This window comes from Myotis daubentonii, chromosome 3 (assembly GCF_963259705.1).
Source record: "Myotis daubentonii chromosome 3, mMyoDau2.1, whole genome shotgun sequence".
In the NCBI taxonomy this organism is placed as follows: Eukaryota; Metazoa; Chordata; class Mammalia; order Chiroptera; family Vespertilionidae; genus Myotis; species Myotis daubentonii.
Genome location: NC_081842.1, coordinates 212,495,407 through 212,511,719, shown reverse-complemented (window position 1 = coordinate 212,511,719; position 16,313 = coordinate 212,495,407). Strand labels below are relative to the sequence as shown.

Below are 16,313 nucleotides of genomic sequence, written 5' to 3'. Positions count from 1 at the left end.
GTATAGCTAAGTGCAACTGTTGGTTTGATTATGGTGGACTGCCTGTCTGGAAATTGGTGAAACCTACAGATTTTATAGGTGCTTGTAAGTAGTTCCCCTAAGACTACATTAATCTCTGGTGGGGAAATTCTGTGGCATTTTCAAATCCTTTAAATGATGCCATCAAAATTTAAAAAGAGTTTTGAGATTCACCAAACACTAAATAACATACATTAGCATGAATCCTGTGCATTAATTACCCAAGACCTTATTAAGAGAATGTAAATTAGGCAAAATTTGGAGTATGAATATAAAAATGATATTTTAAATGTTTCTCACTTTGTGAGGATTATTTTAGGGACTTTGCCATAATTCTGAAAGACCTAGTTTTAAAGTTCATCTGAAAGTAGGAGTTTTAAAAAGGAGGGCCCTTGGGATAAATTTAGATTTTTTTTTTTTTTTTAATTCTTACCTGAAGATATTTTTCCATTGATTTTTAGAGAGAGTGGAGGAGAGAGGGAGAGACACAGAGAAACACCAATGTGAGAGAGACACTTTGATTGGCTGCCTCCTATGTGCCCCCGACCAAGGCTGGGAGCCTGCAACTGAGGTACTTGCCCTTGACTGGAATCGAACCCGGGACCCTTCAGTCCACAGGCCGACGCTCTATCCACTGAGCAAAACAGGTTAGGGCTAAATTTGGGTTCTTAATGGTGAAGCACTTGTCAGAGGTCACTGAGTAGGTCTGTTCACCTATTTGGAGAGAGAAATATTGTATCAACACAGTCGCCTAGTAATTTAATTGAGCCTGACCTCAGTGCGCTGAATAAACCGGATCACAGATGGATCACAGATGGATCACAGAGACTGGTATTTCTGGCAGTGGCAGGGGCAACTGGGATGTTTTGAGATGAATAGATGAAGACTGAGCAAGCAGTCTGAGATTCATTATGTTAATTGCATTTCTCCTAATGCAGTAGGTATTGAGGGATAATGTGGTACAGTGGTTGAGAGAAACCCTTCAAAGTTATCTCTGAGTCCTCCAGCTTTTTTTTTAAATCTTCATCCCCAGCCTTGAAGGCAGTCTGTGCTGGGACCTTTTTTTCCATTTGGGGGATGCAACTTTCTATGTAGCCTCTCCTCAGTCTCTAAAACAGCTCAACACCTTCCTCTTTTTTTTTATATACATATATTTTTAAAATACATTTTTATTGATTTCAGAGAGGAAGGGAGAGGAGAGAGATAGAAACATCAGTGATGAGAGAGAATCATTGATTGGCTGCCTCCTGCAGGCCCCCTACTGGCGATTGAGCCAGAAACCCAGGCTTGTGCCCTTGACCAGAATCAAACCAGGGACCCTTCAGTCCACAGGGCTATGCTCTGTCCACTGAGCAAAACCAGCTAGGGTTAAACACCTTCCTCTTAATCGCTACTCCTGACTGCTCTGCCTTTAAAATCTGTTCAGTCAGTCATATTCCACTTGTTAGACTTTTCACCATCTTCATTTACCTCCTGTTCAGTTAGAAAACATATTCTGTGGCTGCCCTTTCCCCACCTTTGTCCTTTCTCCTTCCTGTTGATTTACTCTTCCTAAACTGTTAGACATTCTTTTGTTTGTGATCCCCCCTCCCCTTCCCCAGTCTGAAAGAACTCCTGGCTCCACATTGCTCATCCCAGGTGGCCAAAGCTACCTTCCTGATGGGCAGTCATGGAACCAGGTTTCCCCCAGCCTCCTGCCTACATGTGTTCATGGGCTCTGCCTCTAACTCCTCTTCCATGGTTCTCTGAAGGCCTCCAGGGCTTTGGAGTGGGGTGGGAGGGAGGTTGTGTGGGATAACAACTTCTTACACAATATCTGGGGAGCCCTAATTATAGGGTCAGGTTTACATTTAACCTGGAACTAACTCCCTACCAACAGGACTATCCCATGTAGTCTGTCACTGCTCTGCTCCTACTGAATATGGGGGAGGGGCAGCTGTTCTCCCAGTCCCTTCCATACCTTTCACAAAGCCAAATCCTTCCCATCTCTTCTCTCTGGATATTTCTTCTTGAGTCGCACTAGTTTTCCACAGCCAATAGCACCAAGACACCATCTTTCATTTTTATCACAGATGGGGAGGTATTTTTTTTTTTTACCTTGAAACGACTGCAAATAATTTATTTTGAGGAAGCATACTTTCCTTTAAAAAATAAAAACTCATGTATGTACGAGAGCTTCTTAAACTGTATAGAAATACACCGGTAGGGACATATTTAGAGGATAGACTTCAAACCTCAGATTTTATTTAAAGTAGAAGAGTTGCTTTCTACCAAAATAGTAAATACCTTAATAACCTTGGGAGAAGACCTATAGAATCTTGTAGTGGTATGTGTGGCTTAGCAAAATAGATCTGGCATAACTTCGATTTTGTTTTAGGTCGTTCACTTATGAATTTAGGAAGCCCCCTTGTCATTTATATGTGGTTTGTAGAACATGAGTTTTCTATGTATTTTATCCTGTAGGAAAATCCCAAAGAGGTCTGAGTGGCCACTTGTCAGGTGACTATATTAATGTTTAGAGAGTTTTATGTGAGAAAATGGATACTTAGTGCCAGGACCAGTGTGTGATATTGCTGAAGCTTTTGTCCCTTTTTTGAGGAGATTCAGAAGACTTTGTAGCGTTTCTGTAGACCTCTCAATTTTGACTGTTTAATCACAAATGTAAATCTGCACTGGCAACTCTAGTGGAAAAACAATAAAGGTGTTAACTGAGAATGCATTTTATTTTGGGAATTGTGAAATCTGGCGTTTTATTTTAGAAGTTTTGTGTTTAGCATTTGAGTGTTAGGAAAGAATTGACTTAATTTTCCTTTTATATACCGAAAGTTTTTGCACATCTGACATGGGGGAAATGTTAGAAAAGGATAGTTTTACTAGTATAGGAACTTCTTTGAATTCAATGCTGTTTTTCAGAATGTGCATTCAACAGTTGCTTAAGTTGTGCTTTTCCTAGGAGAGGTGGCAGTTGTAATAATAATCTTGAATCTGTGGCACAGTTCTCATCAGAGAGTAGTGACTGGCTGGAAAGCATTTGTATTTTCACCCACCCCCTTTTCATATGAAATTTTACCAGTTAGTATTGAAAATAAGGAAAGGAAGTTAACTTTTTAATTCAAGAGTATTTTGATTGGATGGAGTTACTTCACCCAGGAAAATTGACAATTTTTTTTTTGTTTTTAGTATCATCGGAAGGAGTAGCAAACTGTTAGTGAGAGTAATATGTTGTAATTTCTGTAGAGAAACTAGATAGTTTCAATTGTGGGGTGGGAGGGAATTATTGTAGGAACCCTAAACAAAACTTGAACTTTGTGATGTAATAAATTACATGTTCAGTGCAGTGTAATGACATAGATGCATACATTTAATCAAAAGAAAAAGGGAGAGCATGTGTTAATAGCTATCCATAACATCCGCCAGGTAAATGATAAACAGTCAGCAATTGCTACACATTTATTGCTAAGCTAGCTCTTTACTAATGGTGGCTTGGAGCAGTATATTTTGAAAATTTTCCCTTTAGTCTTCCCCGCCCCCCCCCCCCCCCCCTTTTTGAAGTAGATTCTAGTGGAGGAAAATATCCCCAGAGTGCCATAATCTAAATTTAGACTTATGGTGCTTTCCTAGCATATCCACAGGTTTCTTATTTAACATTTTGCTATGGTGCTTAACTTAGATATTGCAAACAAAAGCTCTAATCAGCATTATTTTCTCATTGGTGCTGTGCGGCTCTAAAATCATTCAGAACAGCAGACCCTCTGCTTTTCCTGTCTGTTAGTGCGGAAACTGTGCTGTCTGAATCAAATCCCCCCACCTGGAATAAAGTGCTAAACTCTGCTTCCTTATTTAGGTCTGTGTCAGGACACTGCTCTATGAACTTGGTGAGTCAGGCCCCAGGATATATATATGTCTGTGGCGTTGTGGGCCTCATTGAGGAAACTGATTGATTGAGATGGGAGAAATGACTGGTTTATTTGTGAGCTATTCTATTCTCTGTATCTCTCTCATACTTTTTAGGTGGGGAAATTCCTGTGTGGTCTGCTCTGTTAAACCGGTGCCTTTTTGCCTTGGTAGAGATCATTCTAGACCAGTGGTTCTCAACCTTCCTAATGCCGCGGCCCTTTAATACAGCTCCTCATGTTGTGGTGACCCCCAACCATAACATTATTTTCGTTGCTACTTCATAACTGTAATTTTGCTACTGTGATGAATCGTAATGTAAATATCTGATATGCAGAATGTATTTAGGTGACCCCTGTGAAAGGGTCATTCGACCCCCAAAGGGGTCGCGACCCACAGTTTGAGAACCGCTGTTCTAGAGGGTGAGAGACACAAGCAACCCGTTTCCAGGAGTAAGTTCACGCTCTCTAATTCAGCAACTCGCCAAATATTTGCTGTATTCTCAGCCTCTGTGTCTTTCACACACTCGCACATGATCTCTTTATTCTTTTTAAAAAATATATTTTTATTGATTCCAGAGGGAAGGGAGAGGGAGATAGAAATCAATGATGAGAGAGAATCATTGATCAGCTGCCTCCTGCACGCCCTCTACTGGGGATCGAGCCCGCAACCTGGGCATGTGCCTTTGACCAGAATCAAACCCAGGATCCTTCATTCTGCAGGCCGACACTCTGTCCACTGAGCCAAACTGGCTAGGGCTGATCACTTTATTCTTTAAGTGATAAACATGTCAGGTTTGATTTTCATTTTAGCTTATGTGGTAATATAGCCTGCTTTTAAAAGGAAAGTTGGCGGTACTTTTTTCAGTGTGAAACTAGATGTCCTGGATGATTACTGTGAAATTGTGTTTATTACTTTGTTTTTTAATTATTTTTTAAAATTCTCACCCTAGGATATTTTCCCATTGATTTTTAGAGAGTAGAATGGAGGGGAGGGGAAGGGAGGGGAGTGAGAGAGAGGGAGAGAGGGGAGAGGGGGAGAGGGGGAGAGAGAGAGAGAGAGAAACATTGATGTGTGAGACACATTGATTGGTTGCCTCTCATACACCCCAGACCTGGATTGAGTCTGTAACCAAGGGATGTCCCCTTGACCAGAATCAAACCCAGGACCCTTCAGTTTGTGGGCTGATGTTCTGTTCACTGAGCCAAACGGGCCAGGGGCGTGTTCGTTATTTTAGAAAAGGAAAATGATTTTCCATCTAGCAAATTCTTGGGTAGATTCAGTATTTATGAATTACATGCTTTTGCTTAATCCAATGAGTAGTAGGTGCTAAATGTTTTCACATTGATATCTAGAATTTATAGGCTGTAATTTGATGATTCCATTCTTCTGGTAGGAATTCTGAGTGGTAGTTTTTTTTTTTTATATAACGTATATTAGTTGTGCTTGTAAATTAATAGAAATGGCTTTTGAGAAATTTTCATAGTTTAGGTTATATTTCCTAGATTTCCCCCTAGATTTTCCAGACTTTTCACAATATTTTTCCAGAAGTTTCTGGATTGCAAGAATCTTTTGGTCAGAGTAAGTTAAGAACAGTGTTAAACATTATAGATCTACTCCACTAGTAGCTTAATCATCACTGTGTTTGCCACAATGGTACCTTTTAACATGAAAGCTCTACTTGATGTAGTTTCAGAATAATTCTTATGTAGGTCATTAACTTTCCAAGATTCCTTTCACAAAATGATTTTTAACACTTTTGTTTATCTAGTCCATGATTTCATTGCATTTATGATCTTTTATATTTTGCTATAAACATATTAGTTCTCTTTTGTTTACTCTTTGTCCATAAGCTATATACTGCTTTCTGAATCTTAAAATTTAAAGTTTCTTGTGAGTCAGTGCTTCAGTGGAATTCTTTTGTAACTTCAGAAAGTACTATTGAATAATTAATATTGGGGACCTCTAAGTGAATGTTGCAAATTTAAGGAGTTATTTTACAAATAGCCCCAAAAGATCTAAACTTATTTAAAAAATTTATAAAATGCCAGCTACTTATAGGTGATCATATAAATTAAATAATTATTTTTCTAGTTCTCTCCTCTCCATTCCAGATTTAAACTAATTTTAAAAAATCTGTTACTGCTTTTACTTTGCCTTTCATAGAGTTTTATAGTTTTTACAAGACTCCAAGGGGCACACATGGCAGTTCAGCCTGGTGTGTGTGTGTTACTGTTTGTCTTTCCTTCACTCAGCCTATTGCAGAGGGTGGGTGATAGAGAGATGGCTGGGGCTGCAGGACTCGGGCAGCCTGCATATCTCTATTTTCCAGCCTCTCACCCTCCATTTCAGATGACAGCAGCTTAACAGTTGTTAAAGTTGTCTTGACACTATAAGGGACCAGTATTTGAATAAAGACCTGAAATTTATTATTGCTATATTGATACTGTTCATGTATAATCAATTCATCTTTATGATACTAAGTTAAATATTTGTAAGGATGATTTGTCCTAGAATTTGGAAGCAATATAAGTATATGTATATTATTAAAATCTTGGATGTATAAAATTAAGATCAAGCTCTTATTTTTCTGGGAGTGTATGTTATTAGTAAGGAATAGTTGGTGATAAAAAGTTACATGCCCTATGTCTGCCTGCTGTCCTTTATCTGATAAATGCCAACGGGTGAATGAGAGGGATATATAGAAATATTCAAGAAGGTTTAGTCAGGCATAGAAATCCAGACAAGAAACTAAGGCATAAGCCAGGATCAGAGAAGTCCTAGGGATTTTAGGTATTTACCTTTGGAAAACTAGAGGCACTTAATTATTTACCACTTACACTTTTTGATAGAATTGTTAAGTTTTAATGGTATGTGTGGAAGATTCCTCTGTGCCTCTACCCGTGGTTCTCAACCTTCTGGCCCTTTAAATACAGTTCCTCATGTTGTGACCCAACCATAAAATTATTTTCATTGCTACTTCATAACTGTAATGTTGCTACTGTTATGAATCGTCATGTAAATATCTGCTATGCAGGATGGTCTTAGGCGACCCCTGTGAAAGGGTTGTTCGACCGCCAAAGGGGTCGCCACCCACAGGTTGAGAACCGCTGCTCTACACTGATAGGATTGATAGTTCGAGTTCTCACATTTGGTAAAACTTTGATCTGAGGTATCCGTATTGGTTAAGTGGGTATGTAGAAACAGTGCTGTGAAGTCAACACCGAGTATGAAAGTTCGGTAGGATTGCCATGACACTGGCACAGGGCTTTGCGGTGCTGGAGGAATCTTAAGGAAGTTACTTCAATAACTGTTTTTAGAGTTTTAGAGTCTACAGTTGATAGGTGCTCAATTGGGATGGTATTTGGGGATATGTAGATGGTTTGATTGTCAAAGTGTGTGAAGGCACTACTGGCATTGGTTGTACAGGGCAGTGCTAAATGGCCTTAAAGGAAGGGACAGTCACCCAGTCCAAAATGCAGTGGTCCTCAAAGTCTCAATTCGTTTGTTGTAACAACATCTCTTATTTTTAATAAAAAATATAACAAAATATCATTTGAGAAGTGTTGGATTTGCAATGCGTTTGGTATTGTAGAATATTTTAGATATATTATTTGACATTGTTGTAAGCTAAGAGGGAGAGAGAAAAAAATGAGGGTCTGGTTTTTAGCCATTAGGATTTGAAATGATTGACAGAAGGGTCCAAGCATGTAGATAAGTAGTGAACTCTAAAAAAAAAGACGTTAAGATCCTTTTGTTCTCTGGAAAGAAGTGATGAGTGCATTCCTATTTGGACAAAGAGGGAATGACAGCGTAGAAAGAAGATTATTAATCATGTAACAATCTGAATTATATTGTAAAATGTTTTATTAAGGAAAAGTTGAGATAACAATAAAAGAACAATTGGCCCTCTGTATTTACAGGTTCTGCACCTACAGATTCAATCAATCAAGGATTGAAAATATTTTGGGGCGGGGGTAGATTGGGGGGTAGTTAGGTTGTTGCAGATGTGTACCATGGAGTTAGGTTTACAGTGACTGATGATTGTGTCTATACTGAATATTTACAGACTTTTTGTCCTTGCAATTATTCTCTAAACAATATACTGCAACAACTATTCACACGCATTTACATTGTATTAGGTATTATGGGTAATCTAGAGATGATTTAAGTATATGGGAGGATGTGCCTATGTAGGTTATATGCAGATGTGCCATTTTATTTAAGGTGCTTGAGCATCGGAGGATTTTGGTATCTGTGGGGCAGTTGGGGGTGGGTCCTGGAACCAGTCCCCTGATACTGAGGGGCTGCTGTACTTTGATACTTTAGGTATGTGGTTGCAGATGTCAGGGTATCTCAGTTGTTTGAATTGCGCCTGTGAGCTAGCAACTGCAAAATGGGAAGAGAGAGAAGAAAATGTTGTTGTTTTTTAAGAGGGAAAAACAAATGGAAAGCACATGAAAAGAAGGAGGCAGCATCTGAAAAAAACGGCAGTTCTATTCTTTCATGTCCTTAGGATAAAAACCCTGGTGTCATCTCTGACTTCCCTCTTTCATACCTGGAATCTAATCTGGCATCAAATCCTGGGACTCTATTTTGCAAATAGATCCAGGATCCAGCTACTTCTCACATTTTTTCTACTACCTGGGTCAAACCACTGTGGTCTCTTGCTAGGCTGGGCTATTAGCCTCCTAAAGAGGTCTGCTTGCCTCCACCCCACTCTCTTACAATCTCTTTTCAATATTATTTTGAATTAGCAAAACATGGTAGTTAGCCTATCATATACTTTACAAAGTACTCCACCGGATATTTTAACTACCCCCCTGGCATCGCACATCGTTACTACAGTTATTGGGCATATTCCCCATGTGGAAAGCCACATCCCTGGGACTATTCTGTAACTAGCAATTTGTAGTTCTTAGTCTCTTTAAATCTAAGTCACGGTAGATCATTCCTGCCACCTTCAGCCTCCCAGTGGCTTTCCATCTCTGGATGGAAAAGCCGTAGCCATTCCGGTGAACAGTGCTTATCTTGCAAAACATTGTATAGCTCTTTCTGAAGATCTTTCATGAAAACATTTGTATTTTATTGTATTTTTTTTCGTTCTGTTCCTCGAAGAGAACACCCTGTGGCCAGTGTTAGTAAATCCACCTCCAAAAACTTAGTGAGAAGCAGGTGAAAAACCTGGCATTTTATTCACAAGATTCCTCTGAGTGGGACCAGCCAGTAGGCATTTGTGGTAGAGAGGGCCAGGCATGCACACCTCCTAGGCCACTAATCTCCACTGTTAGACAGTAAATTAATAACAATTTACAAATGAGAAGGATCAATTATATTCAGTATAGAATATATACTAAAGAAATACATGTATCTGAGAAAGAAGCTCAATATTAAATTTGAAAAGAATGGACTTATGCATTAACCTCCAGTTTTCTGAAATTGTGTTCACTGAGTATTTACTTACGAGTTTATATTGGTTTGGCTAGACTGAGTTCTTCAACAAGATACAAGTTATGGAATCCTTTCCTGTGCCAGTATGAATAAAAGCTAGTTTAGATGACCAGGCCCTAAAGGTGATCAGGTGAGTGTGGTTAAGTAGCTCAAGAGAAAAGAAACCCCAAACTGTCCTTGTTAAGGACCAGGGTAAAATGTAAAAGCCCCATTCTGCATGAAGTGGGCAGGCAGAATTTTCTCTTCGTATGCAGAATATCATTGAGTTACATGCTCCTTGGTTTATTAACAATTGGAACATACAGTTCTAAGGTGAGCAGTGTCTTTGGGGCATAGGAATAAGAGATTATTGTAAGTAAATTCATGAAGAAATAGAATTATGCTTAATGGTGTGTGCATGTATACATGCTGAAAGCGTAGAATATTACAGTGGCAGTGCTCCGGAAAGTGGCATGATTTTCATTTATTGTGAAAGACTTCAATTGACTCGCAGGACGTATGTTGCAGAGAGGACCATCTTTATAGATTGTTATTTAAAAACAAGTATGTCATGTTCACTTGTAAGAAATGATTTTGTATTCTTGTTATTTTATTATACTATGAGTATATTGAAGAAGAAATTTAAAGGAACAATTGTTGTTCTTTCCAAACAGCTTTTAATAAAACATTTGCATTTTACTACAAGGTTTTTGTTCTGTTTCTCAAAGAGAACTTGCTATGAAAATGCTATTGAATCCGCCTCTACTTCAGGAACTTGAAAAACAAAATAATGTAAAGGGGTCTATTTGTGTTTGTATTCAACTCAGTATTGATATAAGTAGGGGAAGGACATTAAATTGCATAATTCATGCAACAAGGCTTTGTGTTCATATGAACAAAGCTAACATTTCTTCTTAGGAATGATGCAATTCCAAAGCAAAAATTTGATGTCATTCTAATGAGTCTGCTTTCAATTGTAGAGTACAATGAAGCCCTGGTAAAGATTAGCAAGAAATCTTTTTTATTGTAGCTAATAAATCTGTGAAGTAAGCTCTCAGCATAAATCGAAGTTGATCGGGCATGGAGTTGCTTTATGAATAGCCCTTTGAGCAAACTCTGCAGTTCTGTATGTGGTTTTAAATCACTGGAAATGTGTAGGCAGGTACATATTACAATTGTCTGTTTTTCTTTTTAGGGCTCATGTAATCAAAGAAGTTTTTGTTGTGTGTATCTTTTCAGAACACAACAGGAATTGAAAATGAATCAGGTGAGTTTAAATATAAGAATTTATACAAATACATTACCTAGATGTTAGACCAGTTCTTGATTTCTAAAAGATAGTAGCACACAACATTCATTCCTCCCAGGTTTTCCTTTCTGTTCTTAAAGCCATTAATGAATCCATTGCTTTCATGGTGTGCATTTTGGGGGCATGGGTTGGCATTTCTATGGAACCCTGAGTAGAAGACTCATTCATTCTTAGGGACCTAATTCAGATTTTCTTTCTTCCTTTCTTTCTTTTTTTTACCTCTCCCCTGCTACACTTTGGTGTTAATTATTTGTTTTGTTTTGAGGCTTACTAAGCTTTTATTTTTAATACTTTTAATTTCATAATACCCATTGACTGAAAAGAGAATTTTAAAAGTTTTGTTGTTGTTTTTTAAAGACCAAAATTGATCAAATGGGAAACTTTAAGATGCTCTGTCTTTGAAAAACCTGTTCATGGAATAGAAACAAGAGGGCAGATATTGAAATGTAAGATGTGCTTCACCTTTCAGGGGTTTGGGATTACCTGGAGATCACCTGCTGTGGACATTTCTGTAGCCTTAAGGGTGTTCTGATAAGTAGAACCTGTTATATGGATTTAATACATTATAGAGTAGAATTCTTATTTTCTGACCTTAATATTATTCACTTGCAGTTATAGAAATTTATGAGTGTCAGAAACATTCTCTTTTGAAATCTTTATAAACACATTTTTTTAAAAAAGGACAGAACTTAAATATGTGAAGTCTATAATTTTTAGTGCTTAGCGTAAAACTACCAGTCTGGAAAATATTTGTATCCCTCATCAAGTGAAACTTGGGACACCTTTTTATCAGTTGCAGGTGCCTCTAACTGAGATCACAAGTCCAATTTTATTAGGTGGCCAAGTTTAATAAATTCAGTCCTGTGTTGCATTGAGAGATGTGAAATTTTTGGAATGGATTCTTTGATTTCTTTTTATTACTTTCTTTATCAAAATATGTTTATGTTAATGCACAGGACCATACGTCATAAAAATGAATCTGGTGAACACATGGGGCACGTGGTTTCCATTATTTTAAAACTTGCAGATTTACTGACATGCTTTTGAAGGCAAATTGTTTTTGAAATGGTAAAATGGGGGAGGGAAGGAGAACAGTGGATTTTCACAGTCATTGCCCATAAAGTTATATGCATATATGTGTCATAGATTTCATATATTTTCCCATTTTAAGACTGATTCTTAATGTGAACCTTGTCACCCAAAGGAACTTGCTTTTCTAATGGCCCAGGAACTGTTGTTAGTTAGAAGTCTTGATTTTGGATTAGAATGATCATGAAAAAAAAAAAAAGAACGATCGTGAAAGTTTCCAAAGTGGAATCTAAATATCGACGTTGCTTTTGTTGCCTCATTGTTCAGCAGTCATTATTTCAGTGGCTACAACTTTCACCTTAGGCGTAATAATGCTTTAATTCTTGCATCTTATTAGGCTATTAGTATTTCTAATATTTTATTTCTTTGACACCTCACACATTCGCTTCAATATTTCATTTATATCAAATGAACTTGTATTTAAAGAAAGTCCACATGCCATTTAAAAGAGTTGTGACCATTTCTTTTTTTGGCTTTTTTACAGTTTCATTTTGCATTTGACAAGTTTTAGTATCAGATCTGCAGAGGACTGCCTTTGATGCTAAATGCCAAATATCAATGGAAAAGAGTCCTCTTATGTTTCTAATGGTTAGCACATTTCTGATGTGGGTGTAATTTAAATGGCCTGGTAGTAATGAAACTTTTATTTGTATTATAAAAAGTCCACTTTTTATGAGTAAAATTTCAGCATCTTTAGTTATATTTTCTTTATTTGAGGAATATTAGTTACATGATATTTAGTCCTGATGATTATGTCGTGGCAAAAGAGTGTTTCTGAATAGTTATCCCAGTAATTTTTAAAAATTAAGAATTGTTTTAGGACATTTTATGTTTTTCCCTCTTGTATTTATTCTTCTCATTTGCAGCCAGTGAAAATGAGCAATGCATGCTTCAAAACTTCTAAATAACTATACAAAAGTGTAGATAGTCCAAAAGTTTTAACTTGAACCAGATTTGTAATTCAAATCTTGATGGTGAGTTTAGGGTTCGATTTTTCTCTCTAGGGACTGATCCATGTAGCTTTGATGAACGTTAGCTGTCAGATCTGGCCCTTGTAGTGGGTGTGGTCTCTAAGACAATACGCAGCATCATTCATCCATGTGTGCCTGACAGCCAAGTTTTAGGGACTAACGGACCCTAGGAGTGAGCATACCATATTGTTTACAAGTTAGTCCTTCAGAGGAAACGAGAGTTCAAAGCCCCAAGCGTGCTGGTATTTTAAGCCCTGACTATTGAAGCAGCCCCTGGACTGCTCGGTGTTACCAATGCGTTTCGAGTGGTCGCTTGCGAGGCTTTCCCTCCAGTCCCAGCCCTGGGATCCTGGAGCCAAGGCCCACTTGTTCTTTATCCTTCTTTCTCTTCTGGCCGGTTCTCCACTCAGCACTTACCCCTTTCGTACTATCTCTTGTCTTCCCAACTTAGCACCCAGCTTGCTTTCCATGTGAGCCTTTGTTCTTCTATAACTGAGCCCAGGCCTGACTGGCAGGCAAGAGGAGCAACTCCTTACCTCCTTCCCTCGCTGTCCATTTTCTTTTCTCTCCATTTGCAAATCATAGATATCCTTTACTCCACTTACTTTACACATCCATCTAAATATTTAACTTCGAGATGTTCCACTATTTTTCTTCTTGTTCTTCGATTTATCTAGCAGAATCCAGAACTTTATAAGTGGTTCTCTCGTTGAAGAGTTTAGAATGCTTTATAGAAGTTCCTCACCTCCTTTACTTCAATGTCCTTCGTTATAACGTTGATGAGATGCCTTAGGAAGTTAACTCTTGTTTGTATCACTTAGCCCTATGCTAAAATTGTTTCATTTTACCACATTTCACTTAAAGTTTGCACAATCTATGAATGACATTAAATGAGGACTTACTGTACTTTTATAGAACATAAAAATGAGTGCAGTTCCATAATGCAACTATGCTCAAAGTAGCTTACAGTAGGTATGTTAGAGTTTAATGCCATATTCCTATCTGTTGAGTGATTACCCAGCATGCCAGGCATTTCGTTATCGCACACACATTTTCTTATTAATTCAGTCTTCATACCCACCCTATGAAGTACAGGTTTTTTAACCATTTTATGGATGAAGACATTAAGGCCCAGAGAGGTGGTTTGGCCATGATCATTCAGACATGTGGTAGGTCTCTGATTCACACCCAGGCCTGTAGATCCCAAAGCCTGGTTTTTGCTCACTGTGCTGTATTGCTATATCAGGATAAGCTGTGTGATGCCGTGCTAACAGGCTGCCCCCAAATTTTGGGGGCTTAACACAGCAGCCATTTATTTCTGGTTCTCAGTACACATCCATTGTGGCTCTGCTATTGTGGTTGCTCAAGAACCAAGGATGATGGAGGCTTTGTCTCAACACATGTCACTTCTGTTTACATTTAACTGGCCAAAGTTAATCATATGGCCACATGTAATTTAAAACTCAGGTGGGGGGGAGCAGAGCATTCCGTCAAGTGCCTGGGAGGAGAGGAGAACTATAATACTGGGGTATAGCCCCAATCATTCCAGCTTTATTGATATATATTTAATATATAACATTCTGTAGTCTTTCACCTTGATGATTTAATACAATGGCCTTGATTACCAATTTATCGAGTCATACTTAATTTTCTAAAAAGAACCTTTGTATAACTCTTATTACTAATACTTGAAACTTCTACCAGTATAGTAGCTTATGATTGCAGCATCTCTCTGTCCTCATCAGTAATCTGTGGTAATGCCAGCAATTTAGCCTTCTAAACTTGTTTTAAAGTCTTACATACAAAAAAATAATCAAAAGGAAGGTATAATCACTTGATGCTGCAAATGTAACCCTGAGAACTGTGATAAGCCATATTTCCATCATCTGCACTGTGCTGACGTTCATTCATCCCATCACGCATCCTGCATAGACTGCGTCCCGGTGTGCTGTGGACTCTGCAGTGAAGCACATAGGTGAGGGCTCTGCTCTGCGACTTACATGCTCGCAGAGGGCGACAGTGCAAAAGCAGGAAGATAAGTTCAGACAGTGAAAAGTGCTGTGAAGACAGTGCAGCAAGGTAATGTGATAAAGAATGCTGGGTGAAGGTAGGGGGAGGTTCTCTGGATTACATGGTCAGAGAAGGCTATTCCAGAAGGGTGATTAACAATAGAATCATAATAAACTAATAGAATTCTTAATAATAATTGAATAATAGGCCCAAGTAATAAGCAGGAACCAGATATATGAGGATCTTGGGAAAGAAAATTCTGGGCAGAGTGAACAACAGACAGTACAAAGGCCTTGAGGTGGGAATGAGCTTGCTGGTTCAAGGCACAGGGAGCAAGCCAGGGCTGGAGCTTGGCAATATGTGGGACTCTGGGACAAGATGAAGTTAGTATGTGAGGCAAGGGCCAGATTTATAGGCCCTCAAAGGCCATGGGAAGAAGTGTATTTTTTATTATAAGTTCAGTGGGAAGCCACTGGACAGTGACATACTTTGGTTTCCATTTTTAGAATAGCATGCTCACTGTGCCATGAGACTGGATTGTAAAGGGGCAAGAGTGTAGTAATGTTTGTTCACTGTTGAGATTAACACCATATTTGAGGACATTTTCTTCACTTGGACAACTTAACGGACCTGCCAGCTTTGTGCAGGAGGGTATTTTTTAATGTTTCAGAACTGTTTGACTGCTTTTCTTTTCCAAAGACGGTATATAAGATTTTCTTATCTATGTCCCCATCTGTTTATTGTTATTGCAGTCTTACTCATTCCTTAACCACATATAATTTAATGCTATTTCAGTAAACTGAAGCTTGTTTGATCCCCACCCCCACCCATTTTGCCCCAAGAATAGTAAAGAGTCTTTATTTCAAGTTTAATCGGAGTTGTTCACAGAATTTGAGTACTTTAATACTCTTTAATTCTTGGATTTTTTTTTGCTGGTAACAATGATTACTATGGTGGTTATTAGTCTGTGGTAGCAATAATATATCTTATTTTGAATATATAATGATATGTCTTAATATTAAGCAATATTACTCTAGTATTAGTTTTGATCAATTGGTATTTAAAAATCTTGGCGCTTTAATTAAATCAATTAAATCTGATATAATAATTTATGGCCATTGTCTGGGTAGAGTGTGTGAAAGAAGTACTTCCGTAAATTTAAACGAAATACCAGGAGAATTTGCTCATTCTTATATTTTAAACAATGAAAACATGAGTATATGCTGTCTCTGTCAGGGGTACATGCGGCTTATCTACAGGAGGCAGTGCCAGTGTCATGCTGTAGAGCAGAGTTACCTTACTCATCCCAGTGAGTTTATCTGGGTGTGAGGAGAGGGAGTGGAGCAGGCTGGTTCCGAGGAGCAGAAGGGCGGGGGAGGTGAGTGGTCAGAGCTATGGGGTTGCTCAGTGGTCACTGCAAGGGCCGACCAGAGTAGACTTACTCAGGGAGAAGGGAAACTGAGCGTTTTGAAAAAAATCTAGATTAAAAAGTTGTTTTTCTATGACATTGGTATTTTTGTTTTTTTATTTTCTAGGAGATTAAAGTTTCATTTTAACATGATTTAAAGAGGAAAGTGTAGGATTTTTTTCTT

At 38.2% G+C, this 16,313-nt stretch overlaps 2 protein-coding genes across 9 annotated transcripts in view; both read left to right on the top strand.

Moving 5' to 3' along the window:
- The window catches only part of PRDM2 (PR/SET domain 2), a 116,385-nt gene that overhangs the window by 4,511 nt on the left and 95,561 nt on the right, over positions 1-16,313 (top strand). For 6 of the 8 annotated variants that reach the window (XR_009452101.1, XM_059691204.1, XM_059691194.1 and 3 more), the window contains exon 2: positions 10,538-10,609. The exons of the other annotated variants lie outside the window; for them this stretch is intronic. Coding sequence is in view for 5 of the 6 variants with exons in the window: in XM_059691204.1 (XP_059547187.1) it covers positions 10,601-10,609 (9 nt within the window). In the remaining variant the exon portion in view is untranslated. The remainder of the gene's footprint in view (positions 1-10,537; positions 10,610-16,313) is intronic. 8 annotated transcript variants of the gene reach the window in all.
- PDPN (podoplanin) overlaps positions 1-16,313 on the top strand; it is a 164,182-nt gene that overhangs the window by 75,367 nt on the left and 72,502 nt on the right. The window lies entirely within an intron of this gene.